The sequence below is a fragment of the Maylandia zebra genome, linkage group LG5 (assembly GCF_041146795.1).
Source record: "Maylandia zebra isolate NMK-2024a linkage group LG5, Mzebra_GT3a, whole genome shotgun sequence".
Taxonomy (NCBI): domain Eukaryota; kingdom Metazoa; phylum Chordata; class Actinopteri; order Cichliformes; family Cichlidae; genus Maylandia; species Maylandia zebra.
In genome coordinates, this window is record NC_135171.1 from 21,052,510 (window position 1) to 21,079,738 (window position 27,229).

At 40.5% G+C, this 27,229-nt stretch overlaps 5 protein-coding genes across 5 annotated transcripts; 4 read left to right on the forward strand and 1 right to left on the reverse strand.

Moving 5' to 3' along the window:
* Positions 1 to 513: 513 nt before the first annotated feature.
* Positions 514 to 4,698, forward strand: LOC143418615 (von Hippel-Lindau disease tumor suppressor-like). Its single transcript, XM_076883992.1, has 3 exons — positions 514 to 986; positions 3,388 to 3,510; positions 3,906 to 4,698. Exons 1-3 carry the CDS (start codon positions 800 to 802, stop codon positions 4,097 to 4,099), a joined length of 504 nt encoding a protein of 167 aa, XP_076740107.1. The 5' UTR covers positions 514 to 799; the 3' UTR covers positions 4,100 to 4,698.
* A 1,019-nt stretch (positions 4,699 to 5,717) lies between these two features.
* On the forward strand, positions 5,718 to 8,958 carry LOC143418750 (uncharacterized). The gene is made up of 7 exons (XM_076884463.1): positions 5,718 to 5,795; positions 6,502 to 6,664; positions 6,757 to 6,835; positions 6,938 to 6,986; positions 7,079 to 7,162; positions 7,291 to 7,404; positions 8,342 to 8,958. The coding sequence occupies exons 2-7, from the start codon at positions 6,609 to 6,611 to the stop codon at positions 8,395 to 8,397; spliced, it is 438 nt and encodes a 145-aa protein (XP_076740578.1). The 5' UTR covers positions 5,718 to 5,795; positions 6,502 to 6,608; the 3' UTR covers positions 8,398 to 8,958.
* Positions 8,959 to 9,515: 557 nt separating this feature from the next.
* On the forward strand, positions 9,516 to 16,410 carry tatdn2 (TatD DNase domain containing 2). Its single transcript, XM_004544884.2, has 7 exons — positions 9,516 to 9,712; positions 12,262 to 12,571; positions 12,688 to 13,101; positions 13,287 to 14,282; positions 14,406 to 14,533; positions 14,916 to 15,099; positions 15,895 to 16,410. Exons 2-7 carry the CDS (start codon positions 12,272 to 12,274, stop codon positions 16,033 to 16,035), a joined length of 2,163 nt encoding a protein of 720 aa, XP_004544941.1. The 5' UTR covers positions 9,516 to 9,712; positions 12,262 to 12,271; the 3' UTR covers positions 16,036 to 16,410.
* A 1,186-nt stretch (positions 16,411 to 17,596) lies between these two features.
* On the reverse strand, positions 17,597 to 18,920 carry ghrl (ghrelin/obestatin prepropeptide). The gene is made up of 4 exons (XM_004544883.2): positions 18,798 to 18,920; positions 18,343 to 18,420; positions 18,144 to 18,255; positions 17,597 to 18,053 (listed from the first exon to the last, which is right to left on the reverse strand). Exons 1-4 carry the CDS (start codon positions 18,909 to 18,911, stop codon positions 18,034 to 18,036), a joined length of 324 nt encoding a protein of 107 aa, XP_004544940.1. The 5' UTR covers positions 18,912 to 18,920; the 3' UTR covers positions 17,597 to 18,033.
* Positions 18,921 to 21,167: 2,247 nt separating this feature from the next.
* On the forward strand, positions 21,168 to 26,973 carry ccdc174 (coiled-coil domain containing 174). Its single transcript, XM_004544882.4, has 11 exons — positions 21,168 to 21,311; positions 21,535 to 21,642; positions 21,737 to 21,837; positions 21,919 to 21,977; positions 22,064 to 22,211; positions 23,413 to 23,508; positions 23,606 to 23,742; positions 24,074 to 24,168; positions 24,568 to 24,715; positions 24,818 to 24,970; positions 26,269 to 26,973. Exons 1-11 carry the CDS (start codon positions 21,270 to 21,272, stop codon positions 26,814 to 26,816), a joined length of 1,635 nt encoding a protein of 544 aa, XP_004544939.1. The 5' UTR covers positions 21,168 to 21,269; the 3' UTR covers positions 26,817 to 26,973.
* The last annotated feature ends 256 nt before the right edge of the window (positions 26,974 to 27,229 follow it).

Genomic DNA, 27,229 nt, shown 5'->3' on the forward strand with positions numbered 1-27,229 from the left:
AAGACGGCCGTAGTGATCGATGTAGCGGTTCCGAATGACAGCAATATCAGGAAGAAGGAACACGAGAAGCTGGAGAAATACCAAGGGCTCAGAGAAGAGCTCGAGAGGATGTGGAGGGTGAAGGTAATGGTGGTCCCCGTGGTAATCGGAGCACTAGGTGCGGTGACTCCCAAGCTAGGCGAGTGGCTCCAGCAGATCCCGGGAATAACATCGGAGATCTCTGTCCAGAAGAGCGCAGTCCTGGGAACAGCTAAGATACTGCGCAGGACCCTCAAGCTCCCAGGCCTCTGGTAGAGGACCCGAGCTTGAAGGATAAACCGCCCGCAGGGGCGTGCTGGGTGTTTTTTTTATATATATATATATATATATATATATATATATATATATATATATATATATATATATATATATATACGCTTTTATTTATTTTCTAGGTGGAGGTGTGTGAGAGTCTGACAGTCCACGTACAACGCGTCCTGAACGCATCACTTGGAGCTGCCACTGCATGTCACGACCAATCAGAGATCAGAACAGTTCAACGTTCCACACTTTCGACCGGAAAAGTGATTGTAAACAAACTAGTTGAGAAGTAGTTTTCTCGCTGTGGCGTTTAAAAATGTTTTAAACTTTTTCTGTTTTATAAGATAAGTAAGCGACTAGACAGATTAACTGATACGATTTTTATAATTTCGAGTAGCTGCCGTCGCGGACGATTGTAAACATTTAGGGAGCTACTTGCTAGCGTTAGCTACAGAACGCGACTCTCGCTGCGATAACAGTTTAGCATTATTTAGCTCCAATGCCTCAAGAAAGAGAGGAGACTCTTCCTCTGGTTCGTTCCCTGAACAGTCAGATACCAGTTAAAGTGCTGTTTTATAACCATAGTCCCCGTGTCGTACGGCCTTTGTGGATAAATTACCAGGGAGAACCGCATCCTTACAATGACATACAACCAGGGACTGGACTGAGGATGAACACTTACGTCGGTAAGACGGCTGCTTGCACGTTACTAGTGCATAAAGCGATTAGATAACAAGTGGCTCTTTGTAGCTTTATTGTAGCAAGGGTGCTTACTCAGGTATTTCTAGAGAAGCTTTGTTTTGTGTAAAAAAGCAATGAGTTTTCTCGGAATGCTGGTATCACCTGAACGCAGCTTTCTCAGAGAAGAACCCAGCCCAGACTAAAGGAAACCGATGGATGTCTAGGATTAGGTTTACTACAAACACACACACACACACACACACACACACACACACACACACACACACACACACACACACACACACACACACATATAGACCTCTTTTTATGCAGGTCTGTTACATATGATGTCTTTACAGACTGGAAGTCAGCTTTCAGTTGCTTTGATTATCATCTGTGTTGCCAGCTCTTATTGATATGTGCTTAATTCTGTCTTGATCCTTGTACTGACTGACGGGTTGATTGGAGGTTTTTCTCTTTGTTTAAATAATATGTTTTAGTATTTTTGTCTGTCTTTTAATACCGAGATTCATAATAATGATAATAATAATAAAAATAATAAGCCATGTCTTGGAAACTGAACCTAGAATTGTATCACGAAAATCATGAAATAGTATCACCTTTAAAGCATTACTCTTGTATATTTGTACATATTATATATATTTTCTCTTTATACTGTTCATATGTATATAGTGCTGAAAAACTGATTTCCTGTGTCGTTCAGTGGTGCTTTGGTACTCTCAGCCTCTCACTGAACGGGCTCCTGTGACTGACCAGCATGTAATGGAGTGGGTGGGAAGTATTATCCAACATTGTCTTTATTTTGGACAACATCCACCTCTCCGACACCACCTTAACGAAGTCCAGCTCCATCCCCACAACACTACTGGCCTTACGGATCAGTTTATAAGTCTGTTGGCATCAGCGACCCTCAGCCTGCTCCCCCAGCATGCAACGGCATAGAGGATTGCACTGGCCACAACAGACTCGTAGAAAATCCTGAGCGTCTATCGTTTCATTTTACGCTATCGTTTGTTTTGTGGTGTCGCAAAATAAACTGAAATTAACTATTGTAAACTTATATTAATTTCTTAAAGTTCTCTCTTTCTCTTATATTTAATATAACCACACTACGGACGGACAAGCGCCTGTTTTTATGTGTTGTCGTTAGCAACAACGACGGTAAAATCAACACGTGTCCGCTTGTTTATTTTCCACATAAACCTTTCACAATAAAGCTCAAGATCCTGTTGAGATTTTTCAAAATAAACTGAATCACGTGAAAGAGTATGCAGAGAGTTTACGGATGAGAAGTAAACAACAGCTGCCAGGTGCTAGAAAATAAACCTTAGACTCAAAGGTTAGAGCAGGCTTTTCCCCGCAGCACGCTGTGTAATAAATACTCACAAAGAAAACGGCCCGTTACAACTTATGTCTAAAAATGTATAGTTTCATGCATCGGCTAAAACACTGGACTCCAGGTACACGATGCCCAGCTGGAAACACTTCACGCAAGTCGAGCTGCCCGAGATTCACAGAATTTTCAGAAAATGTAATTATATGATGTCTATCAGGATATGAGATTTTGGTCATATCGCACAGCCCTAGTTGGAAGCACTGGAAAAGTCAAAAAACATGACCCTCGCAGTGCTCGCTGGCTGGTCCAGATGGGTGTAGACACGATTAAGCAGATAGATGAGTGCGTCCTCAGTTCGGAGACGGGGCTGGTAAGCGAACTGAAGGGGGTCCAGATGTGGTCTGACAATGGGTCGGAGCTGGTCCAGGATGAGCCTTTCCAGAGTCTTCATGATGTGGGAGGTCAATGCCACAGTCCTGTAGTCCTGGGGGCCACTGAGGCGTGCCATCTATGGTGCAGGGACGAGGTATGATGTCTTCCACAGCACTGGGACCCTCTGCAGACCCAGACTCAGCATGAACAGCTTATGGAAGACTCCACAAAGCTGGGGGGCACAGGCCTTGAGGACGTGGGGACTCACTCCGTCTGGTCCAGCAGACTTGCCTGAGTGGAGTCTCCTCATTTGCATCTGAACCTGGTCTGCAATGAAAGTGATGGGTGTGGGAAGGGTGTCAGGATTCTCACCGGAGGCGACAGCGCTATGTGGAGAGAGAGGCAGGCACAGTGGTGTGGCTCTGGTACAGTAGGTGGGGTCTTAGGACCATTCTGGGTTACGCTATTTTATGGTGAGCGTTAGGCTGCGATTTTGTACCTGTTGATCCCTAATCTCGAAAAGGTACAACAAAAGGACAACGCAAGTTATCATGGCGATATACCCTGACAGGAATTTAACCACCACCCCAGTGTGCAGTTAACCCAGGGTTAACTGTTCGTAGTACAGGCCTCAGGCTTTAACTCTTAAACAGTGTTTCCGCTTGTATCTTTTCCAGGTCACCCGTGGATGTTCAGAGATGCAGAGACCGATGACCCTCTCAAGGTCAACAGCAAAGAGCTGTTTCTTCCTAAGCCAGCAGGGGGTGGAAATGTGACATATGTCAATATCAGTTTACCAGGTAAAACATCAGTTATATTACCTGAAGTCTCTGTGCCATGCAATTATGATTTAGTAGTAAGTATGCATTAAGCTAGTTTCAGAGTATACAGAGTGATTGACATATTGATCAAATCATACAGGATAATTTCATGAAAAAATACGTAATAGTTTCTCTGGATATTATAGAAATTTTACCAGTTGTTTTTCTTTTTTTCATCAGCAATTTTCAGGGGAAACCACACAAAATAGTGTGACAGATGTTGTAATGTTTTAATTAAGAAACTCTGATGTTAGTATTGTTTGATTCACTTTTGGCATAAGAAGTTTTGGTAAATTTAGAGACAAACTGATCTATATTTGGATTTGTGAGTTGACAAAAAATCCCACACTGTTAACAAGCGTTTGTTTACACAGTTTACAGTCTCAAGGATCGAGCTCTTCAGGTTACTCGGCGTCTTGTGCGACCAAACGACTACAGGAGCTTGGAAATAGCGTGGTCCCTCCACGAGGAGCTCGAAGATCGCCCGAGTGTTTTGAAAGATCTCCAACGCATAAACCAGCGAGTAGCCCAACATCTGAAAGAGAACACACAAGGGCAGGAGGAGTGATGATTAAGGCAGAATGGATATTTATCACATAAGGACAGATGTTCTTGCACTTTCCGAGAACGTAAAGAACTTTAAAGATGAAACACAGGACTTACTTCACAGTGGCTATAAACACATTTTTTGGAAATCAGTTTCAGTTTGATCTTCTGTTTGTTTGTCACAGTTGTTGAACAGAAGAAAATGTGTTTTTTCCTTTTTTAGTAAGAGTTATATGTAATATAAATCCATCTTCTGTATGTAGCCACATTAGAATTCAGAGATCTGTGTTGTTCATATTCTTATTAGTAATGCTTGATATGAGGTTATCTTGCCATACCTGCACAATTCCCTTCAAAAATGGATGCTGTGTTGTATTCTATTGTTGTAGCTGTAATCTGTCAGAAATATTGGGTTATTAGGAACAGGTGAGACTGTCATAAAGGTTAACTCGCAGATGATTTCCAATGTGGGGAAAATACTGTGACCGAGGAGCTTATCCTCTTGTTTTTGTCTTCTTTTCTGTCTTCTTTGTAATAATTTTCCTGATGACACATTGCTGCTGTATGTAAAAGAGTTTTATTTGTATAATGAATAAAATATATACAAGTTTTATTAATGGATGGACGCCTTGATACCTTGGAACACTCTTCAGTTTACATTGCTGTTTTAGTTGTTGGTGCTGTCTCTAAATAAAGCAAATGTATAACAGTTATGTTTCACAGGATGTCCAGGGGATGTGAGGAAGTAATAGTTGTAAGAAAAAGAAGATTTCAGGGTGACCGCTAAGCCATTGGATTCAATTTTCCTGTTGACTCCTGGGGGAGCATAGGTCCGCAACAACACCACTCCAACGGACTCTGTTCTGGGCTGCTCTCTTTAGCTGGGTCCACGTCATTCCGACGGCCTTCACTTCGCTCTCGACAGATCTTCTCCAAGTCTGTTTGGGTCTCCCCACTTTCCTTTTTTGCCTTGTAGGTTCCAGTCCAGTGCTTGCTTTGCGACGTTGTCGAGTGGTTTTCGAAGTGTGTGGCCTATCCAGCCCCATTTTCTCTTCTTGATGTCTTGACCGACCGGGTTCTGGCTGGTTCTCTTCCAGAGGTCTGTGTTTGAGATCTTCTCAGGCCATCTGCTGTTGAGGATGTGTCTCAAGCATTTGTTGATGAAAATCTGTATCTTACTGGTAGTGGTCTTGGTCACCCGCCACGTCTCGGACCCATACAGAAGCACTGCTTTCACATTGCTGTTGAAGATACAGATCTTGCTGTGCTGAGATAAGCCATTGGATTCAGCAGTAACAGAAAAGCTGCAAAAATTACAACGTGGTCAAAAGAAGTGACCTCTACTAAAACATTACAAAGACCAATGCCATACAGACCATCCTCTCCTCTACACATCTCTGCAATTAGCTGAGTGTAGTGAGCTGTGCCTAACTTACTGCCTCGAAAAGCACATTTTCACAAGAGTCTATGCAGTCCTTTGAAAAACATGTGCAATGCTCAGAAAAATCAACTTTGCAAAGTTAAACAAACCACAAGATTTCTGCAGCAATATCCTTTAGATGAGAGCAAAGAGGAGATGCACAGTGCCACATTTCCAGAAAACCAAACACAGACGCCAACTGTCCAGCCACACAACCTGGGTACCTTGCAGTCATTGAACAGACCAGGAACACTTTTGTATACCAAAACAGAATCCAGTGAGGCTGTTTGTGCAACAGGTAAAGCTTTGCTCAAACTGGTTCATTCAACAGGACAACAATCCCAGGCTCAGCAGCAAATCTACAAAAGAATGGCTTAAAAAGAAAACAATCAAGGTGTTGTGCTGTGGTGGGACCTTAAATAGAGCTGTGTGTAAATTAATGCCAAGATAATTAATGCATTTCTTTACATTTTAAAACAAGAATAGATGAATTCTAACAAGTTGGTATAATTAATACAGGTAACAGCGTAAATGGGTACACAGGTGTAAAAGCAATTTATGCAATCCTGTATGCTGTATCAAAAACAAAACAATTAAACATCCAATGAGCATCTCAAGGACATCTCGAACAACGTAACCTCCTCTGTGTGCAGTCATACATGCCCGCTTCCCTTTCTGTGAGGATAACAAGTAAATAAAGGAACGACCAGGATATCACTGAGTTACATGTATTAGTGTCTCTAATTTGTTGCTCTTCTGGTTAATAATACAAAAATGTATCCATTTATATTTTATATTAATTTATGATATGGCTTTTTTTTTAAATTAATACTTGAAAATTGTATCATAATAGCAATGACACTGCTCAGACTTCACGTGTAATATACCCGAATAACCTCATGCTGTTGGCACTTCTGTAGCATCTCACTCACAGCCTACATGTGGATGCCCTCTTTCAGGAACAGATCACAACCTGAAATCATAACGTGCTTCTGTTTGCTCAGCAGGGGCACTGTTGCCAGACATGTTGCTAAGTGACAAAGTAACACAACACATTGTTGTGTGTGTGTGTGTGTGAAACGAGTTGAGCTGGGTGCCGTGTATCAGGAGCATGCAGGCGGGGGAAAAGGAAAAAAAACAGCACTCAGGTCGTTTCAGGCGAGAGCTGTAAGACCTCAGCTTTTCTCTGCGTCTCTCACAACTGTAAATAATTAGATCTTGGATCCAGAGTTCATCATCCTTTTCATTTTCTCCGCCAGCAAAACATTTTGGCCGAGGAGTCACCCAGTTGTCTTCCCACACCTGCAGACAGATCACTGGAGCAAAATGAAAACAATGGTAAGAGTAAAACGACAAGAAATCCTGCCTACCTGCAGAGCCGCAGACAGATTACTACATCATAAATTACTGTGAGTTGGTGTCATGGTTATTCCCACATAGGTACCAGTTTATTTTGCGTCACTTCCACCATCCTTGTTAAAAGAATCAGGTTTGTGAGAATAATCAAGTAAAAGAAACTGGCCTTTTCAAGAAAAATGTCTCTAATTTCCAATTTGTGTTTGATTTTATAATTTATTTAAGTGGCTCCGTCTCATGGAGGTAATTCTGCTCTAGACCGCACCACCGGCAGCCCGTTACCTCCCCTGACTCAAGACGAAGGTGCAGGTAATGATTCTCTTCCCTCCCTCTTGTGAGCATATAGCAGGTGTCACATCAGAGTTAGTGATGAACTCTTAATTTAGGTATCGGTCTCACTGCTGAATCTTTATTTTGTTTATGTTTTTTCCCTTTAGGCACATTAAAAAAAACCAGTGTTTCACCTCGAAACATGTCCCAGTACAGGAATGTGTTCAATGAGCGCGCTAGGACGGGCTTCTGCTACTGGCTTGTGGAGAAGAGTCCAACATGTTAGTACTGACTGAAGCAAAATATAACACATACAATAATCTGCTTATTGCAACTTTCATGCACGTGTTGCTGGATTATCTAATGTGATACTGACGTCCCGAGTTCCAAAAAAGTTGTGACACTGTGTAAAATGTAAATAAAGACAGAATGCAGTGATTTGCAAATCCCATAAACTCATATTTGACTCACAACAGAACATGGAAAACATATCAAATGTTTAAACTGTGAAAAATCTACCAGTTCAAGATAAATATTTGCTTATTTTGAATTTGATGACAGCAACACATCCCAAAAAAGTCGACACAGGGCTGTGTTTACCAATGTGTACGGTCAGCTCCTCTCCCTTACAACAGCCTGTAAACATCTGGGAACAGAGGAGACCAGCTGTTGAACGTTTGGGGGAGGAATATTGTCCTAACCTTGTCTGATACAGGATTTTAGCTTCACAGCAATTCTGGGTCTTCTTTCTCATATTTTCCGTTTCATAATGTATTAAATGTTCTACTGTGGTGCCATGGTGTTGTAGTAGATCAAGTATATGGTTTAGCATTATCTAAAATAGGTGAGGCCTTCCCTGAAAAGTACATCATCTGGGTATTTGATTTTTTTTTCAGCTGTGTCCATTGTGCACAGAAATTTCTCTAGATTCCCTGAATCTTTTGATGATATTAAGTAGATGATGAGATACTCAAAGTCTTCACAATTTAATGCTCACAATAGAATAATTTTATGTTCTATTGTGAATCTAATTTTTGATGGCAGACCATAAAATGAATCAAGTGATTCTCACAATCAAAATCTGCTGCACCACAGCAGATGATTGTATAAGAGATCATTCTTATACAGGAATGTTCATGACTGGGATGCTGTTATAAGGAAGGATAATGATACATGACCAGTTTACACATTGACATCTTTTTCTTTTCATTCCTGTAGGTAAAGGATGCAGCTTGGGTGCATATAAAACCTTTCTGGGATTACCAAAAGTTTGAAGAAACAGTTCACCAGACCTCTTCTAAAGATGCCCACATTAGTTTGAAAAGCTGAGCTTGCACTTACTTGAAAATCTGTAAAGAAGTATTATCAGAAATACACATACTTCTAGAAATTTGTTTAATTTTCTTATTTTTTTCTGCACAAGTAATGAGGTATGGCGAATTACAAAATTTTATTTCCAAAAGAGACTTGATATATAGCCTACTCAAGTTCTCTTAGCAAAACATCTTTATTTTGTTTTTAGCATAAGTAATAATGATAATGGCAAATTTAAATTTAATAAGTTAAGCCTCACCTCTCATCACCTTCACAAGTTGAGTGAAAATCTTGTATATTCCCTTGTGCTATAAACGCTGTATTCGTCTTTTTTATGGTTGACTTTGTCTTTAGTTTCAATTCATTCAGAAATGCCTCTTAAGTGAATATACAGAATACAGCTGATTTTTGCACACACTCTTTAGAGCTTGTTTTACATTTTTGGAAGGTTTAAATGAAAAAAACAAAATTAAAAATGTTTAATTCACTGTGTCACAAAAATAAACTTTGGTTTGCTTTAATTTGACCTGTTATTCTGGTAAAGTGAACTTTTGGTGCAGGACAACACTCGCCTACAAATTCCTGAAGATAGGCGTGTTTTTTTTTATGTGTTAATAATTCATAGATCATACATGGAAGCTTCTTTCTGCTTCTGATAAAAATCCAAAACAGAACCCAAAAAATACTGAAAATTATCTCAAACTTTGGACATAACTCAAACTCTAAAGTAATTTTGTAATTTTTGAGTTATTTCTTCGATATTTTTGCGATGCCCTGTTCAAAAGTTTGAGATAACAACCTGAAATTTTAAGTTATAGTCCTCAGTAGCAGACACAAAACATCAAGCCTAGCTTCACAAAGAGACAAAAATGTTTTCGGAAAATTGTCAGGTACAAAGACTGGACTGAATACTGGACTACTTTTCAAGACTACTTTAATTAGTAACGTAAACAAGAAGCAAGAAAGGCTGGCTCATTGGAAGGAAAATATAGAGAAAACTAATGTGTAATTGCTGCTTTAGCCGGTGTAAACAATTCTCGCGAGATCTAACACGATTGTGTGACGAAAGCGCAAAGGAACTTTTAAATGTGCGCTCTTATCGCCACCTAGTGGTTAATTTTATAACAAACTTTTCTTGGTTCAACTCAATACATTAATAATACGTGAAGACAGTGAAACGTTTCAGTGCTTTTGTTTACAGACCGATCTCCGTAGGAGTCGTTTAAGCTGCCGGTTGACGCTTTAATTGCCGTTTCCACCGCGGAGACCCACCAGGTAATAGCTCCTCAACGTCAGGCAGTGCTACTTAAAACAAGCGGCTTAGCTAGATTAACGTTTTATAAATGTCAAATAATTATAGTGATATTGATTTAACTAGTTGGATTGAATATTTTGAGGTAATGATTATTGTTTGCAAACATTCGTGACCGGGAGTTTTGTGGCAGTCAAGCTGCTAGCTAGCACACAGTTATTGCCAAAGTTTTACCGTCAAGGCGCTTCCCCCCCGCGGAGTGCTTTCACACGGTTAATTTAGTGTCACAGCTTTAAAAAAATACACAATCCTGCTGTATATAGGTTATTAAAGCTGTGTTTTACTGTTTATCCCGCTAATAATTTTATCACCTAAAATTCCCTCCAGGTGCAACCAGCGGAGCCCAGCCCTGCACTTAGAAACAGATAGACCCACAAGTAACCCTGCAAGTTAATTCATTAATAAACAGGGATAGGTTTGACGAGCTGAACTAATGAATGAATGGCTACTCATTCTGCAGAACTTTGAGATGGAGATACTCAAACTTATTTGAGGCCAGATTATTTTTGTTAATGCTGTGAAAAAAAGCTGTTTCTTTGTAAACATACATTTGTATTTAGTTGTAGTTTTGGCTGCAGTATTGGGGTTGATGTGTATTGATTTGTGCAGGGAAATGATAAGCCCATATTCACGCTAGTGTTAGGATTTACGTGATCTTAGTTTGAAAGAGGTCAGATGATAAAGTAAGACATCCACGCTTTTCCGGAGCCTTTTCCAGGTTAACAGTGCATATGACCACTTAGAGCTGTGGTTCGAGTAGGGAATTATCAGCCCCTAGGGATTAATATTGATAAGTATAGATTTACTCGCATTATTGCTTCTGCTTACAAGGTCAAGGTCAAATTTATTTATATAGCACATTTCAAACAGCCGATGCTGCACAAAGTGCTTAACAATATAAAAATGGTATTAAAAAGCAACAATGTAATACAATAATAACAATAAAAAACAAAAGGACAGTAAAAGAATTAAAACAATAACTAAACTAATTCAAATAAGACCAAAATGCTTGGGTCATAATGTGTTAAAAGCCAGGGCATAGAAATGTGTCTTTAGTAAAGATTTAAATTGCTCAAGTGTTTGTGCAGATCTAATATTTAAGGGGAGACTATTCCAAAGTCTAGGACCTGCCACAGAGAAGGATCTATCACCACGGGATTTGAGGTTAGTCTGTGGGATGGACAACATTAGTTTTGATCTAGACCTCGTGGTTTTTCCTGGAGCATAGGCAGAGAGCTCAGACAGGTAAGGAGGGGCTCGGGCATTAAGTGACTTAAAAACAAAAAGTAGAAGTTTAAATTGGATCCTGTAGGAGACAGGAAGCCAGTGTAAAGAAGCTAAAACTGGGGTTATATGCTCTCTCCGTTTGGTACCAGTTAGCAGGCGAGCAGCAGCATTTTGAACCATCTGAAGATGATGGATGGTGGCCTGATCTAGACCATAATACAATGAATTGCAGTAGTCCAATCTGCAAGTAAGAAAAGGGTGAATAACACGCTCAAAGACGTTAGCCGGAAGGTATGGCTTTACCTTGGCTAGCTGTCTTAACTGAAAAAAACAGGACTGAACTACTGCACTCACCTGCTTATTCAATTTAAAAGAACCATCAATGTAGACACCGAGGTTTTTTACATGTGTTTTACAATACGAGGAAAGGGTGCCCAGAGTGCTGTCGATATGATTAAAGTTGCCAAAAATGACAACCTCAGTTTTATTTTCATTTAGTTTAAAAAAATTTAATGACAACCACTGTTTGACATCATCAAGGCAGCGTAATAAGAGCTGCGAATGGTCTGACCCTGCTTTTAAAGGTAGATAAATCTGCAAATCATCAGCAAAACAATGAAATGAAATGCTGTACCGCGAGAAGATGGAGCCCAATGGCAACAAATAGAGTGCGAACAGGGCAGGACCCAAAATAGAGCCTTGAGGTACACCGTATTTAAGAGGGGCTATTTTGGAGTTGTGGGGGCCCATATTGACATAAAAAAACCTTTCTGACAAATAGGAACGAAACCACTGTAGGGCAGATCCTTTTAGGCCAGCATGAAATTCTAGCCGTGATAACAGGATGATAACAGCCGTGATTACAGGGCTAGTTCTTAATCAATCTCCTTTTTAATTGCTAATCAGATATAGGTAGACCAAAAAAGGTTTTCACCACAGCAGGAGAGCTTCATTAAGTCAAATAAGAGTATAAAAATGCTTGCATGACATTCAGTGCAGAAGCTCCACTGCTGAATGTGGTGTCCTTGTTCTGAACTTCCAGTAAGAACGTGCCAACACTGATAAAAGGAGCTGGTAAGATTGGAGAGATATGATTACTGTGGAATGAATTTTTAAGAAATTCTCTTAACCAGGTAACCCAGTGTTGGGCCCACTTTATGTAGAGTTAATGTTGTGTAGAAGCTAATAAAATGAGCATCATTGCATGAGAGCCAGTCCGTGGTCATTTTTATCAAGAAGCTTATCCAGATGTGTTCATTCCTTTTCTAACTGCGTTTTGGATCAGGATCTTAGACATGGATAGCAGAAGAAAGAAGGTGGCCTTCAGCTGGCTCCGAACTACAGTCACTTCACCAGCACATCATCAGGGTGGAAACGCTGACTCAGTCACACCGCCTTGCCGGACCATAACGCAAAATGAAGATTCAGAAACTTTGCCCTGCAGTGATTCTCCAGGATCTGCGTGGCTTGGAGCACTGAGTCTGGATACTCCCAAGAGAAAAGCCGAGGTGCTCTCTGAAAGTCTGCCCTCTGTAGGCAAACTTAAGCTGCGGAAGCTTTCCAGAAAAAACAGTGAAACATTTAAAACTTTGAAGGTAAACCTTTGCCATTGGATTATAATTTTAGATTGAATGTTTTGAATCTATCTTGAGTCTCACAAGTTGCTTGGTTCCAGTGAATACATTATCTGTTTGTGGTTAATTTGGCACAGGACAAACCTATGAACACCTCAGCCGCACAGCCAGAGTCCAAAAACATCCAGAAAGCTTCACCACCTCCACCCCACTCTTTTATCTTGAAGAAGAAAGACAGGACACCTGAGGAGGGATTAAAGGCTATCTGCAGGAAGGCACTGATGGCAGCCCTTGGAAACACAAAAACAACGTGCAGCACTACTAATATCATCAGAACTGACATGAACAGCTTGTCTTCACCTCTGCAGACTGAACGTCCCAGTCCAGCCTACCTTGAGACAACCATTGTGGATATTAACAGCTCCTGGAGCCAGTATGACACTGCACCTGAGGACCGAGGCGGTAGCAAAGGAGATCAGTGGCCCACCCTGCAGGTGTTGGAAGACTCAGACATCAAAGGTGATGCTTCAGAGCCAAAGACAGATGGAAGGGTAAGCAACTACAACTTGTAATAAAAGTAATATAGCATTTCTTCTTGTTATAATGTTTTAGTTGTGCATTGGTTGTTACTGATTCTTTTGAATTCTAAAGCAGCTTCAGTTTTTATTTTAAAATGTTTTTAAATGTATCATACCATAAAATTATCATGGCGCTGAATCAAGATTTTGTTTTTCAGCGTTTTGTGGTTGAAGGAGAGGATTTTCCCAGGATGTTTGTTAGTGAGGACTCTGTTTCTCTGGAGAAGACCTTCCAAGACAGACCATTTCCTCCAGACAATGAGCTGGAAGCTGAGGACCATGACTCCGCCCTCCCTGCACTAGAGTACATACCAGATTCTTCATCTCGTTTCTCATCTGACCAGAGCTGTGATCAACATCAAACTTTAGTCGATAGTGAGGGAGGTGTAACTCCCACTTTTACGTTTACACCCTCTAATGAAACCACTGGGACCCTCGTGGCAGCTGCTAAAGACATGGAGGTGCCTTTCTCATCACCACAGAGGAAAGTTTTTGTCTCACTGAAGCAGCCCCACTCACCGCACGTGAGCGTTTTAAATGCATCTGCAGTTGAGGCTGACAATATTTGCTCATCCATCATTAGGGGACGTTCATCGGATCCCTTTGCTCTGCCCCGACACTCAAATACGGGAGCGTCAAAGCTGTGCTTCGACCCCACAGCCTCACGCAGGCAGTCAGACGGTGTTTTCCGCATGCGTTACCCTGGTTACTCCTCATCTCATACTTGGACTCCTAGAAGACTGTCCTTGGGGGCTGAACCTTTATGGACCAGCTACCCCTGCTCAAGCAGTGAAGCTGGCTTCATAGACACGCATTGCCATCTGGACATGCTCTATGGAAAACTTGGCTTCTGCGGGACGTTCAGCAGCTTTCGAAGGCTGTACCAGAGTAGCTTCACTGGAGAGTTTCAAGGCTGTATTACAAACTTCTGCAACCCAGATATCATGGTGAAAGAGGCGCTGTGGGAAGGTCTGCTGGCTGAAGACATGGTATGGGGGGCATTTGGGTGCCACCCGCATTTTGCCAAAAACTACTCGAGTATTCAAGAGCGCAATATACTGACGGCGATGAGGCATCCAAAAGCCGTGGCCTTTGGTGAGATGGGCCTGGACTACTCCTACAAAAACTCTACTGACACCTCAACGCAGAAAGAGGTAAGGTAAAATCTGAAGTGGATTTTCTAATTTGAGACTCAGTTTTTCTTGAGCAGCGTATGCCTGGATATTGAAAATAAGAATGTCGTGGTCTTTGTTTTGTTTCTCTGCTTCTCTGTGAAGGTGTTTGAGCGGCAGCTGCGTTTGGCCGTGGCCATGCAGAAACCTCTGGTGATCCACTGCAGGGATGCAGATGACGACCTGCTGAAAATCATGAAGAAGTGTGTTCCCAGGGAGTACAAAATTCATAGGTGTGTTGTGTGTGGAGTAAAACCCTTTAAACTCAGTTTTTCTTTTTATAGCTTCTTCTTAAAATTAATTGCTTATTTTTTTTGTAAGAAATTCAAATGTTTCAGTTTAGAGAAATAAGATAAAGGCTTGCACTTTATTTCTGACTAGCCTTTTTGTAATTGACTCGTAATAGTTGTCATTTTTTGATGGTGATGAAGAAGAACAGAAAACGGTCATAAAGTGAATTTGAATTATTTAATATGTCTGAAACACAACAGCTGTTCTGCTCATTTCCACATCAGAACTGACAACCTGAGGATTTTTAAACTCTAAAGACCTTTGGAGTTTAAATCTTAGTGCCTTTAATCAGACTTTTAATTTGAATTACGTTGTGCTTTCCAGGCACTGTTTTACAAACAGTTATCCAGTGATTGAGCCCTTCCTGGCAGAATTCCCCAATTTGTATGTGGGATTCACAGCCCTAATCACCTACTTGAGGGCTACAGAGGTCCGGAATGCCGTTTCCCAGATCCCTCTGAATCGCATTGTGTTGGAGACAGATGCGCCATATTTCCTGCCAAGACAGGTATGTGTAGATAGAGGCTCGGGAAATCCAAAACAAACATCTTGTGTCATTAATGAAAGAAAAGGTTTCTGCCATTTTTTTTTTAAATTGCAAAATATTAGAAATGTATTATTGAACAAACTAGAGGTATGTCATACAGTTTATTAGGTACGCCATGCTAGTGCTGGTTAAACCTGCTTTTGCCTTCAGAGGATCTTTAATTCTTTGTGGCACAGACTCAACAAGTGGTCAGTTCTCAGAGAGTTTGGTCTCAGATCACAACACAGAAATGCCCACTTTGCTATCAGATTAAACATTTGAACAGTCTTATGTTACCAAGATATGATCACAAAAGATCCTGTTACCGTTATGTTCAGTGTTTTTTTTGTTTTGTTTTTTGTTAAACCAGCATAAAGGAGGATGAAAGGTATATAATGGTATGACGACAGTCTTGGGAAAACAAAGAAAGTTTGATCTATATCAGAATCAGATGTAAAGCATCAGAGCTGATTTTTAACAGACAACATCATCATACTGTGTGCAGCAGATCCAGCAGTGGAGACGTTTTTGTTCCACCATGCTTCTGAAAAGAACCTCCTGCCTGTTGGCCTGTCTCTTGTGTTCCTTGACTGCTTGATCTCTTGTTGATCTGAAACGAAATTTTCCCTCCAAGAGTGGCGTGAAACTGGGCACATATTTCTATTGAGTCTAAAACTACTATCAGAATTTAAAGCAAATATCCGTGTTGTTATATTTGAGGTATTAATTATTATGAGACTCCATGTTGACCTTTTTGAATGTCATGCTCTTTAATAGGTTGGGAAAGGTGTCTGCCAGTTTTCCCATCCTGGAATGGGCATCCATACTCTGCGGGAGCTGAGCCTACTGAAGGGGGAAGACATGGCCACTGTCCTTGACACCATCCGAAACAACACCACTCAGCTGTATGGTATATGACCTTTAGAGAAAACGCTGTAAACTGGCAAGAAAGAAGAGAGACGTTTCCTGTTTTTGTTTTATATTTGTCAATTCTCCATATATGGATGTTGACGTGTGGAGAAGAAATTTCATTTTAAACAACCTGAAAGAGAAAAAGGAGACAAGCCTGACTGGAATGAAAATATCTCTTGTCTAACAGAGATCCAAGTGTATAATTGTTTATCTGAATATTTCTTTTATGCCGTTGTTATTATAGATTAATTTCTAAGCAGTTTGTGTTTTTCTTTTATGTGTGTTTCTGTAGTTTTACATTGCTCGCTTGTTTGGTTTGCTGGACGTTTGGCTGCCTTGGTGTGATGCAGTAGAGATGCATTAAAAGTCTTTATAATAGTGCTTCTTTTTTCTCTGAGACATGTTTTGTTAAATTAGTCATCAGTGCGAACACTGGTGCTGATGGAGGAGCGCACGGAGACAGGAAAGCATAGTCTACAGTGGAGCAAACGTGTACACTGAACAAAGCCGATTCTGCATTGAGGGAAGGAGAGGGGCTGCGGGAGCGGTCCATTACTCCACTTTAATGACGCCCTGCTCATCACACACATTTGTCTAAGTGCTCTTTTTTTTCTTTTTAAATCTAAACAATATCAAGAGTGAGCAGATGTGTGTTCATCCTGCCAGTTTTTTATTTATTTATTTATTTTTTAAAGCACATTTCTTATTATAGAGCCTTTAAAAAGGTCAGAGTAAACTCTGTCACTGAGGTTTGGACAAGATGTTCTTCAACATCCTTCTTCCTTTTTTTTTTTCTTTTTCTTTTTCTTTTTTTCTTTTAAAAAAAAAAAACATGGTCATTTTGTGTTTTGTGAGACATTTAGCCTTTTAATTGTAGCTTTAAAGGTACCAGTTAAGTCTTTACTCAAGTGTTTGCATCCTAAGCATCTGTTTCCTTGATATTTTTAGCTCATACAACCAAAGTTCACATGGTGAGACATTCATGATCCATGATATCATGAGGGTCAGAATTTAATCAAACTGGCACACGGTGGTCACCTAATGGGTCTTCACCCAAATCATACTCAAAGTCAAGCATAATGTTTATGCACAAGGCTTACACTTTTTTCTCCCTGATGTATTCAACAATATTCAGTTCAGGTTATTTAGCAAAGTCGTTAACAAAACATTCTTATTAATAAATTTTGCGTGCAAAAAGACATTCCCAGGCCAGTCGAGAGATATAATCGACTGGCCTGGGAATGTCTTGGTGTTCCCTGAGCTGCGCTGGGGAGAAGTCTGGGCTTCTCTGCTTAGGCTGCTGCCCCCCACGGCCAGCCCAGCCCAGGGTGAGTGGCGGAAAATGGATGGACAACTGTTTGTGAGGTTCCTTGACTTCTCAGTGGATTTTAATTGTTAGTTTTTGCAGTACAGCTAATTACCACCAAGAAAACTGTTATTCACCCATCAGGTAACCTGTAAATCATGAACCGGATGAGCTGTTGCATCACAGACCTTCTGATTTAAAGACTCATTAAATATAATACAGTGAGACAAAAGGTTGATTGATGCTTTATTGTATAAGGCATACCCGAATCCTAAAGAGACAGATGGTATAGTGTGTGCTGTAGTGATCTATACAGGGTATCATTTTTTACAGGTTGACTAACATTAGATCGTATTTCTCTGCCGACACAGGAGTTTTAATAATGAATGCAAAATGTCAGAGTGTGAGTTAAACATTTGGGTGTTTGAGAGACATTTTTCCTAAAGCTGCACCCCGGGAAATTCATAATGACAGCTGAACCAACCCCTTGATGATGAACATAATCTTTGAGGCTGAAATCTCCAGGAAATGCTATTTGGCTGATTGATGTGTTCCATTTTACACACAGGGTCACATGGTAAGCATTTTAATGTTTTAGGCATCATTCATTTATCTTGTATTTCATGTTATTTAACCACAGTCTAATAACTTAGATAACTAAAGCTGATTATGGAAAACACTGACACAGTCTCTGATCTTCAACGAGGAGATGGTCTCTCTGGGGAAAATAATATATATATATATAAATATATTGTAATATTTAAAGGAAACACTTTTTTTACTGTATAAACCAGAAAGAAGGGACAACCTGCTGATTCTGTGTTTCCCAGCAGGCGTTGCACAATCTCCTGCAGCTCTACAATGTAGTCCGCCAAGTCTTCTGCTCTCAAGGTGACGCCAATTTCAAAGGGCGCACTTATCTGGTCCGAAGAGAAAAAAAACACAAAGCTGCAGGATTGACTGCTGGGAGATGGGCTGTATTTGTTTTGTATTTTTCCCCAACTCACTGTCATGGTTTTGTCCATATTGGTTTGATTTGGCTCCTCCATGGCTTGGCGACCGATTCTGGAGGACTTCACTTTGTTCTGTGATTTAAAAATGACATCTCATCATTGTTATGAAATAATTTCCACTTAAGAGGTTTAATTAACATAAGAAAACCTCCCTAATTCAAATGGCATGGGTGAGGTACAGTGCAGAATAATGTCACTGGTTGGTTGGTGAGTTCACAGTCTAAATAGCTGGTAGAGTTTTAATTTTTAGTCCATCTTAAAGCTTTGGTGGTTATGATGGGTGATAATAAGTTTAAACTCAAAGGCTGAAAAGAAAAAACATGAAGCATTGAAATATTTATAGGTTATTACAAGCGTTAAAAAGAAACCAACGCTGAGTGAAGTTTTCATAAAGATTTTATAAAAATGTAGTTTTAAAAAAAAAGATAAATTAGGACAAAGTATCTCACCTGAGGTTTCTGTGATGGGCTGAGGAAGCTTGAGCCCGCACTGGTTGACTTGCACCACAAGGTCAAGGAACACAAGAGAAAAGCCAACAGGCAGGTGTTTCTTTTCAGAAGCATGGTGGAAGAAAAACGTCTCCACTGCTGGATCTGCTGCACACAGTATGAAGATGTTGTCTATTAAAAATCAGCTCTGATGCTTTTCACCTGATTCTGATATGGATCTAACTTTCTTTGTTTTCTGTCCATCTTCGTACCTTTATATACCTTTCATCCTCCTTCATGCTGGTTTAAAAAAAAAAAACACTGAACACAACGGTAACAGGATGTTGTGTGATCATATCTTGGTAACATAAGACTGCTCAAATGTTTAATCTGATAGCAAAGTGGGCATTTCTCTGTTGTGATCTGATATGAGGTGTGATGGACATCTTATCAGTGGGCTATGGACAGAATAGTATTGCAGTCACAGACTTCTACAGCAGCACTGACTCTCAGGCAAGAGCTGTAATAAAGTTAGCAATAATCTAATGTTTGATTAGACAGGAAACTTAAATTTATATCAGCATAGTGTTATCATTACATCAGTGCTCAGCTGGAATGAATGCTACTTTAATATCTCTGAAATAAACAAATAAACCAAAGTAACTGGAGCGGATATTGACACAGCCATGTGGCATTTGATTTACAAGGATTTTCACTCACATTTACATGCTTGTGTTGTGTAATTGTGCTTTCAGTGGAACTGTGATGGTTCAAAATGGTTTTTAGTTTTTAAATCAACAGCCTACCAATTGACAAAATACACGAAGCCTAAAGCATCATGCATAAGACACAGTATGAAGGACAGTTTATATGAAATGGAAAAACTTGCATTGGTCAGACAGCTACTCCAAGAAGTGTAATTACATTTCTTTGATTTAGGAAAGTAATCTGTATTTAATTTTTTTCTTATTTAGGCATCACACCTATCATATGGTTACTCAATACTTTGTTAGGTACACGTGTCCAATTACTCAGCACGATTATCTAATCAGCCTCAACTCAATACATTTACCCATGTAGACAAGATCTAGACGACCTGCTGAAGTTCAAATGGAAGATCAGAATGAGGAAGAAAGGTGATTTAAGTGACTTTGAGTGTGGCATGGTTGTTAGCACCAGATGGCCTGGCCTGAGTATTTCACAACCTTCTATAGGGTTTACAGAGAATGGTATGAAAAAAGAGAAAATAATCATTGACTGGTAGTCAAGCAGTAACTCGGTCCCTCGTTACAGCCAATGTGCACAGAAGAGCATCTCTGAATTTGCAGCACATTCAATTTTGAAGCAGATGGGTTACAGCAACAGAAGACCGCACTCGGTTTCTCAGGATAGGAAAATGAGGCTGTGACATTAAGATGTTCAGGAAATAAACAATAAACAGTCTGAAAGCAAGGCAGCACGGTGGCACGGTAGTTAGCACTGTTGCCGCACAGCAAGAAGGTCCTGAGTCTTTCTGTGTGGCGTTTGCATGTTCTCCCCGTGTTTGCGTAGGTTCCCTCCGGGTACTCCGGCTTCCTCCCACCGTCCACCGACATGCAGCTTGTGGGGATAGGTTAATTGGATAAACCAAATTGCCACTCGGTGTGAATGTGTGAGTGTGAATGGTTGTCTGTCCCTGTGTGTTGGCAGGGTGTACCCTGCCTCTCGCCCTATGACAGCTGGGATAGGCTCTAGCGCTCCCCGCGACCCTGAAAAGGATAAGTAGAAGCATGTATCCATCCTGTCTCATAACAGCAGATCAGTCTGCAGGGGACATTTTTGTCCCCCTCAATACCAACTGATCATCCTTTAATTTCCACAGCTTACCTGAGTATTGTTGCCGACCATGTCCACCCCTTAATGAACACACTGTACCCATCTTTTGATGAAAACTCTCAATTTCAAAAACAAACCCCCCCAAACACTTTTGGGATGTGTTTAATTTTCATTGAGGAAATGGTAAGTTTATCCAAAAAAGCTTCTACCCAACAAAGGTGCAGACACTTTTGTCCTCCTAAACATATTGAAATTGTGTTGGATTCTAAACCTTGGATTAATGCCAATAGCCCTGTTGCAATTAAAGCAATTTTCATAACTATCTCGCACATAAATGCATATAATCACCCATAAAGCAAAAAAGACAAGAAAAAGAAAACTATAAAACTACTAAAAGTCGTGCAGGAGGGAGTCTGCACGACTTTTTTCCCCTTCCTTATAAAATCTGTTTTCCTTTATCTAGACTAGACAACAGTCATCTCATTTTATTTTAGTTTATAGTTACTTTTTAACAAAAACGGTGAAAGTAAGAATGAACGTTTGAAACGGAAATGCGTGCAGTGTCGGAGAGACGCCACTAGTTGGCTGTAAAGCGACAGTTTGGTAGCAACAGAAATACCAACGAAGAAGTCGGACTCCAGCAAACAGCAACAAACTGGAGATTAAGGTGTAGGGGAAATGGATAAAAAGAAGAAACCTTTAGACGTGACTGCTTCATCGGTGAGTTGAATGTACAGGCAGCTCTTCAAATATTTGTTTGACAGAAACTGTAGACGCTTAAGCTTAATTATACGGATAAACATAGCTAACTTACTCTCATGGTTGCTAGCAGCACATACAACGAGCATGGACTGTATTTAGAAGAAATACATAACGTTTGTTAGTTTTTTTTTCTTTGGAGAATAAACAGCTAAACCTTAAATTTCGGTTTTATTTCGTGCAGCTAGTGGACCTTAAAGCTGAGCTGTACAGGAAACAGGAGCAGTTCAAACGGCAGAAACTTGGACAAGAAACTTCTGGAGCAGGATTCAAAGCAAAATCAAAAGATAAGGTACAGCACGAGTGATTTCTGAACGTTTTTTTTATAATGGCGTGCAATGACTGACTCACGTTTCTAATTTTCCTCTCCACATGTTCCTCTGCAGAAGCCCAACATCTGGAATAAACAAAATGCGGGTGTTTCAGCAAGAGCTGCTAAAGATGCAGAGCAGCTGGAAGAGGAGCGGAGCACCATCGATACAGCAAGGTGAGTTCAGTACTGCTGAAGTTTTTCTGTATAACAGGTGGACCAAAACCTCTCACAGCTTTTTTTCTACTCTCTCGACAGGCGTAAGTTGGAGGAGAAGGCGAGACTCTACGAACAGATGACTAAAGGAGACTTTCCTGGTTGGTGAACTGTTTGTGCCTTATGTCTGCTACAACAGCATCAAAGTGGGCATACTTTGTATTTACCTTGTTGTGTAACTCATCAGATGAAGAGACGGAAGGGCTGTTCCTTGTTGACTTCACCCAGAAGATTATTGACAAAAAGAGAGAAACACTTGCCCAGAAGGAGAAAGAGGACGAGGAGCAACTCAGCTCATCACCCGTCCCTCCTCCTGAGAACCCGGATGAAGAATGGTAACTTCACATTGATTGCATTCATCAATATTCAACTTGTGCTGGCATCATATAACATATCAATATTAGGCTTATATGTTTTCCAGTATTTGCTAATACATTATGTTGCCAAAAATATTCACTTGTCTGTCTTGAGTGGCATTCCTTTCTTAATCCATAGGGTTTAAGATAATACTGGCCCACGCTTAGCTTCATATCTTTCAGCTTTCCACAGGTTTAGGAGTGAGTTTATGGGAATTTTTGACTATTCTTTTAGAAGCACATTTGTAAGGTCAGACAATAATGTTTGATGAGAAGGCCTGGCTCATAGTTGGCACTCTAATTCAGCAGTGGTCAGGATTCTGTGCAGGCCAGTCAAATTCTTCCACTCCAAACTTGCTCATCCAAGTCTTTATCAACCTTGCTTTGTGCACTGGTGCTCAGTCATGTTGGAACAGGAAGGGCCGATCCCCAAACTATTTCCACAATATTAAAAGAATGAAATTGTCAAAAATGTCTCAGTATGCAGAGTTCCTTTCACTGGAACCAAGAAGCTGAAACCACTGCTGTAGAATCCAGTGGCAGCTGCTCAGCCATAGAAACTCATTCCATTATGCTGGCTACCCACTATTCTTGAGCTAATCTGAAGGCCACGTGAATTTTGTAGGTCTGTAGCGATTGACTCTGCAGAAAGTTGGCGACCTCTGCACAATGTACACCTCAGCATCCGCTGACACTGCTCTGTGAATTTACATGGTCTACCCCTTCATGGCTGAGCTGCTGCTGTTCACAGTTAGTTCCATTTTGTTATAATACCAGTAACAGCTGAGTGTTGAATATTTAGTAGCGAGTAAATTTCACAATTGAACCTGTTGCACAGGTGGTAAGGAGCTCCTAAGAGCAACCCATTCTTTCACAAATGTTTGTAGAAGCACCTGGGGCTTGCCACCTTTTGTTTTTAGAACAGAAGAAGCCTCTTGTATAAGAGCTGAGACATCTTCACAAACTTAGTTCAGTTTTCTAGACTACCATGAACTGAATGATTGAGAAGCCAGAAAGTTTTTATCAGCCACTATATGCAAATAACAATTTTTGCTCTGCGAATATAGAAGGAGTGATCAGACTCTATCACTGCTTTTTGACATTACAGATAAACAAAAGGCCTTGTGTTATTTGTCACAATATTTAAAAAAACAAAAACAACTATTTTTTTTCTCTGCAGGGTGGACTTTGTGGATGCTTTGGGACGATCTCGGCGGTGCATGAAAAAAGACCTGCCAGACTTTAAGAAAATGGACCAAGACCTTCAAGGGAAAGGGTAATTATTTATGTATTGTGATTTTTTTTTTTTCTTCAAGGATGGTAATGAAATATTTGAAACTCTTAACTCTTTTGGATATGCCTGGTCCCTGTAGAAAAGCTTCATCAGACAAGACATTACTCTCAGAAGACATGCGACGAGAGCTGCAGAGGCAGGAGTGGGAGAGGGAGGAAGAGGAGGCAATGAAAAGGCCTGTTGGACCGATTCACTATGAGGATATCAGACAACAGGGTTAGTGTCACAGCAAAGAGCTTTGAGCCCTTACATCGTCTTTCACTCAGTCAGCCACAAGGCGATTTGTTTGTGGTTACAGATTAGTATTGAGCCTGTGTCATCTTTCCTCATAGTTGGCTACAGAGTTAATGGTGATCTTGAGAGTTTGAAGTTAGATCTTTGTGGGTTTTGCTTAATCGCCACTGAATTCTTTGCCAAATAATATATACCAAAAGAATTTATGGACTGAAAATAAGGTCTTTTTTTATGCTACGCTACACTTTGAAACAGAGGAAGTTTGGTTTGCAGGTTTGAAACTGTTGTCTTACTGTTGTTGTTCTTATCTCAGAGGCTCGGGACCTTGGTGTGGGGTACTACGCATTCTCTCAGGATCAGGAGCAGCGGCAAAAACAGAGAGAAACTCTGGACATGCTTAGAGATCAGGTGAGCTATTAAACACATGTAAAATGCCGGCCCAGGACAGCATTATGGTTTCTGATAGAGGGATGGACATATAGATATTCTATTCATCCCAGGGGAATGACTGTGTTATAGCAGCAGCATAAAGAATAATAAAAAAAAAACATTGATAAAAGCACCACAGGCCCATATTGAAGGCCTTGTTATGTGAGGAAGTGCAAAATTGTACATACAAGAGAAAGAGATAATTTGATAACAATGGAGAGAATTAATAAAGGAATTATTTAACTGTTTACAACACTGAACATTTATAATGTAATAAAAATATTTAGATTGTGATTGTCATTTAAATTAGATCCATCAGGAATTATTTATTACTTTATAATCTAATAAGTGTTTTATTCCACCTGTTCTGTCCTGCAGACTACAGATCAGCGCACAAAGAGAGAACGACTGAAGGAGAGGAAGCAGGCCATCCTACAGGCTCGACTAGCCAAGGTAAGGCAGAGGAAGATGAAGAAGGCCAAGCTGGATGGTACAGAGGAAGAGGAGAAAGAAGAGGAGAATGAAGGTTCGGATCTGCACGGCTGTTTGTGTAGAAAATTTGTTTGCAGGCTTCAGTTCAATGATCGCACGAATGCTAGTAAGAACAGTTATGAATTCTTGGTTTCAGGAGAGGAAGAGGAATTTGAAACAACAGGGACCTCCCCTCAACCAGAGGAGTGCCCAGAGGTCAGCATACTCAAGAAGGTGGAAGTGGAGATCCAGGAGAGGAGAGACACCAAACCAGGAGTTCCTCATGTCAGAGAGTGGGACAGAGGCAAAGGTAAGTCTCATTTAAAAAAAAAAAAAAAACACTTTCATGTTATGAATATAATAAATGTGCTGTATGTTTCAGCTAGATAACACGTTAAATAGGATGTTTTCTTTTCTGTCGATGATGAAGTTAATTCATTATTTAGATACAGCGGTTTCTGTGTCATGCATGCTGGGTCACTGGCATGATTTAACTGGGACCCTTGATTCAAACAGAGACATTGATATTATTAGTAACACTTGTTTGTCCTTCTGTAACAAATCAAAATGTGTTGTGAAAAACCCAAAGTTCAAGTCCCCAACTGATAGTTATAGTATAATATACAGTACTCCAATAAAAAGACTATTTGGTTTTCCATTTGATGAGCTCACACTGCTTTAGGCTGTAGTAATGTTGAGATGTGTATTTTTTTTTTTTTAATTTGTGGAAATTATTGCAAGTACAGAGCAGAGCAACTATGTTTGCAGATGAAAACTTCAGAGAGTCTCATTTATAAAACTGCTAAAAGAAGTACAAATGCACAAAAGCTGAAGATATTTGTGTGCCAAAAGTCAGCGTTCCTGTTATAGATAATAGACCACGCGGAAATGTGTGGTCAGCCTCATACTCTGCCCTCTGCACACCCACATTCAGCCAACAATGGTGACGCCAAACTCCTCATGACATTTGATGCATAGAGAAGAGCCAGGCCCCACAGTGCTCATTGCTTGTATTTCCTTTTCCTTGATCTGCATTATGAACAGGACTCATAATGACTGTGTGAGAGCTTTTATTGACTTAATGCAGTCTATGAGCAGGTGGTGAAGGCAAGTCAGGTCAGGTGACAGTAAATGTCAGAGGTGACTGACTGCTGTCACAGTTGCACTTTTATGCAATTTGTTAGTGCTCCTTTGCTCTTTGAACCAGGGCTGATAATCACCTTTAATATCAGGGAAAGGCAAGTCTACAACTATCTATAACTCCAACTGAGCTGTGCTCCAAAGTCAGCCTCTTCTGACTATAAAAATGACTACCACCAGCTGTTCATCCTGAAGTGTCCAGCTTCTATTATTAGCACAGCACAAGTGGATGGAAGTAGTTATTTATTTGCATCCTTCTTCAGCCAGTTTTCTGGAAATTCCATTCATATTTGCTTGGCTGTTTGGATCAAAGCCTAGCTAGTTCTTCTAATAAATTCAGCACCATCCAATAATAGATTGACAGATTGGCTTTATGTCACTTTTAGGTGGAGTTTTAAGGATCAAGGCACCTCTGTTTTCTGGAATGTAACCTCCCTAACATTAGCTTTTGTCTTTGTTTCCTTTCAGAGTTCATGTTTACTGAGTGGAAAAGTCGGCGTCGGGAGGAGCGGGATACTGAATTTGCACCTCCGTCTGCATACTTTGCAGATGACAAGAGGCCGAAACCAGGAAAGTATAAAAATGAGGAGAATAAATCCAACATGTCCTTCAAGTGGGCAAGAGCTCCAGGAGGAATCTCTGAGAGCAAAGCAGAACCACAACCTCGGTCTAAAACTGCATCTTCACCTCCTGAACCTCAACCAAACCCTCCCCCGTCTGCACAGCCACCGCCCTCAGACAGCTCGTCGCTGTCGGCTCCCCCCTTTCATCCCCAGTATCCCCCTCACCCGCTATTTTATCCTCCATTTCCTCCTCCACCTACTCCTCAGTTTGCAAGCCCACCTCACCTCCTTCCTCCATTTCCACCACCGTTCCCACATCAATATCCACCCCAGTATCCACCTCAGGTGCAGAGCCAGGCGCAACCTGCAGGTGACAGCCAAACCCAGCAACTCCACCAGGGCCCTCCTCAAAGTCTGGATGACATGTTGTCCTTCTACAGGAACTCCACCTGATGTCTAAATACTGCTTGATGTGTAGTTGGGTCATATTGTGAGTTTAAACACTGCTCTTTTTTTCTCGCTCTTTGTTTATAGAGTAAATCACAAAAACAATAAAACACAATATGTCAGCTTTTTGGAGTTTAGATATTTAATAAATATCAAGAGTGCATCATTTGTGTTTGTGTGTATTTTGGTCACAGAAGGGATTAATGATTAATTTCTGCTCAAGCACTGCACATGAATATCAAAACTTTAATCCAGCTACGAAGAATGACTGAGGGGATGTCATGCAATGCCTTGTTACTTCAGGGTCAGAGGTCAGGCAGAGACCAGTGACCTGAAGCCAGCTGAGATCTTCTGCCTTGACCTGACATACTGAAGTTACACCGTTTTCTGGAGAGAAATGATCAAAAATGAATTGTCAT

Bases quoted from the DNA above. Each gene is read 5' to 3' on its own strand.
- LOC143418750 (XM_076884463.1), top strand. From the start codon at position 6,609: ATGCAGGCGGGGGAAAAGGAAAAAAAACAGCACTCAGGTCGTTTCAGG. The intron at 6,836-6,937 runs GTAAGAGTAAAA...ATTCCCACATAG, and splicing joins GGAGCAAAATGAAAACAATG to GTACCAGTTTATTTTGCGTC. The intron at 7,405-8,341 runs GTTAGTACTGAC...TCATTCCTGTAG, and splicing joins TGTGGAGAAGAGTCCAACAT to GTAAAGGATGCAGCTTGGGT.
- tatdn2 (XM_004544884.2), top strand. From the start codon at position 12,272: ATGGATAGCAGAAGAAAGAAGGTGGCCTTCAGCTGGCTCCGAACTACA. The intron at 13,102-13,286 runs GTAAGCAACTAC...TTTGTTTTTCAG, and splicing joins AGCCAAAGACAGATGGAAGG to CGTTTTGTGGTTGAAGGAGA. The intron at 14,283-14,405 runs GTAAGGTAAAAT...TTCTCTGTGAAG, and splicing joins ACACCTCAACGCAGAAAGAG to GTGTTTGAGCGGCAGCTGCG.
- ghrl (XM_004544883.2), bottom strand. From the start codon at position 18,911: ATGCTTCTGAAAAGAAACACCTGCCTGTTGGCTTTTCTCTTGTGTTCC. The intron at 18,421-18,797 runs GTGAGATACTTT...TTTAAATCACAG, and splicing joins GCCCATCACAGAAACCTCAG to AACAAAGTGAAGTCCTCCAG. The intron at 18,054-18,143 runs GTTGTCCCTTCT...TATTTTCCCCAG, and splicing joins GGGAAACACAGAATCAGCAG to AGAGACCATCTCCTCGTTGA.
- LOC143418615 (XM_076883992.1), top strand. From the start codon at position 800: ATGCCTCAAGAAAGAGAGGAGACTCTTCCTCTGGTTCGTTCCCTGAAC. The intron at 987-3,387 runs GTAAGACGGCTG...TATCTTTTCCAG, and splicing joins GAGGATGAACACTTACGTCG to GTCACCCGTGGATGTTCAGA. The intron at 3,511-3,905 runs GTAAAACATCAG...TTGTTTACACAG, and splicing joins TGTCAATATCAGTTTACCAG to TTTACAGTCTCAAGGATCGA.
- ccdc174 (XM_004544882.4), top strand. From the start codon at position 21,270: ATGGATAAAAAGAAGAAACCTTTAGACGTGACTGCTTCATCG. The intron at 21,978-22,063 runs GTTGGTGAACTG...GTAACTCATCAG, and splicing joins GACTAAAGGAGACTTTCCTG to ATGAAGAGACGGAAGGGCTG. The intron at 22,212-23,412 runs GTAACTTCACAT...TTTTCTCTGCAG, and splicing joins GAGAACCCGGATGAAGAATG to GGTGGACTTTGTGGATGCTT.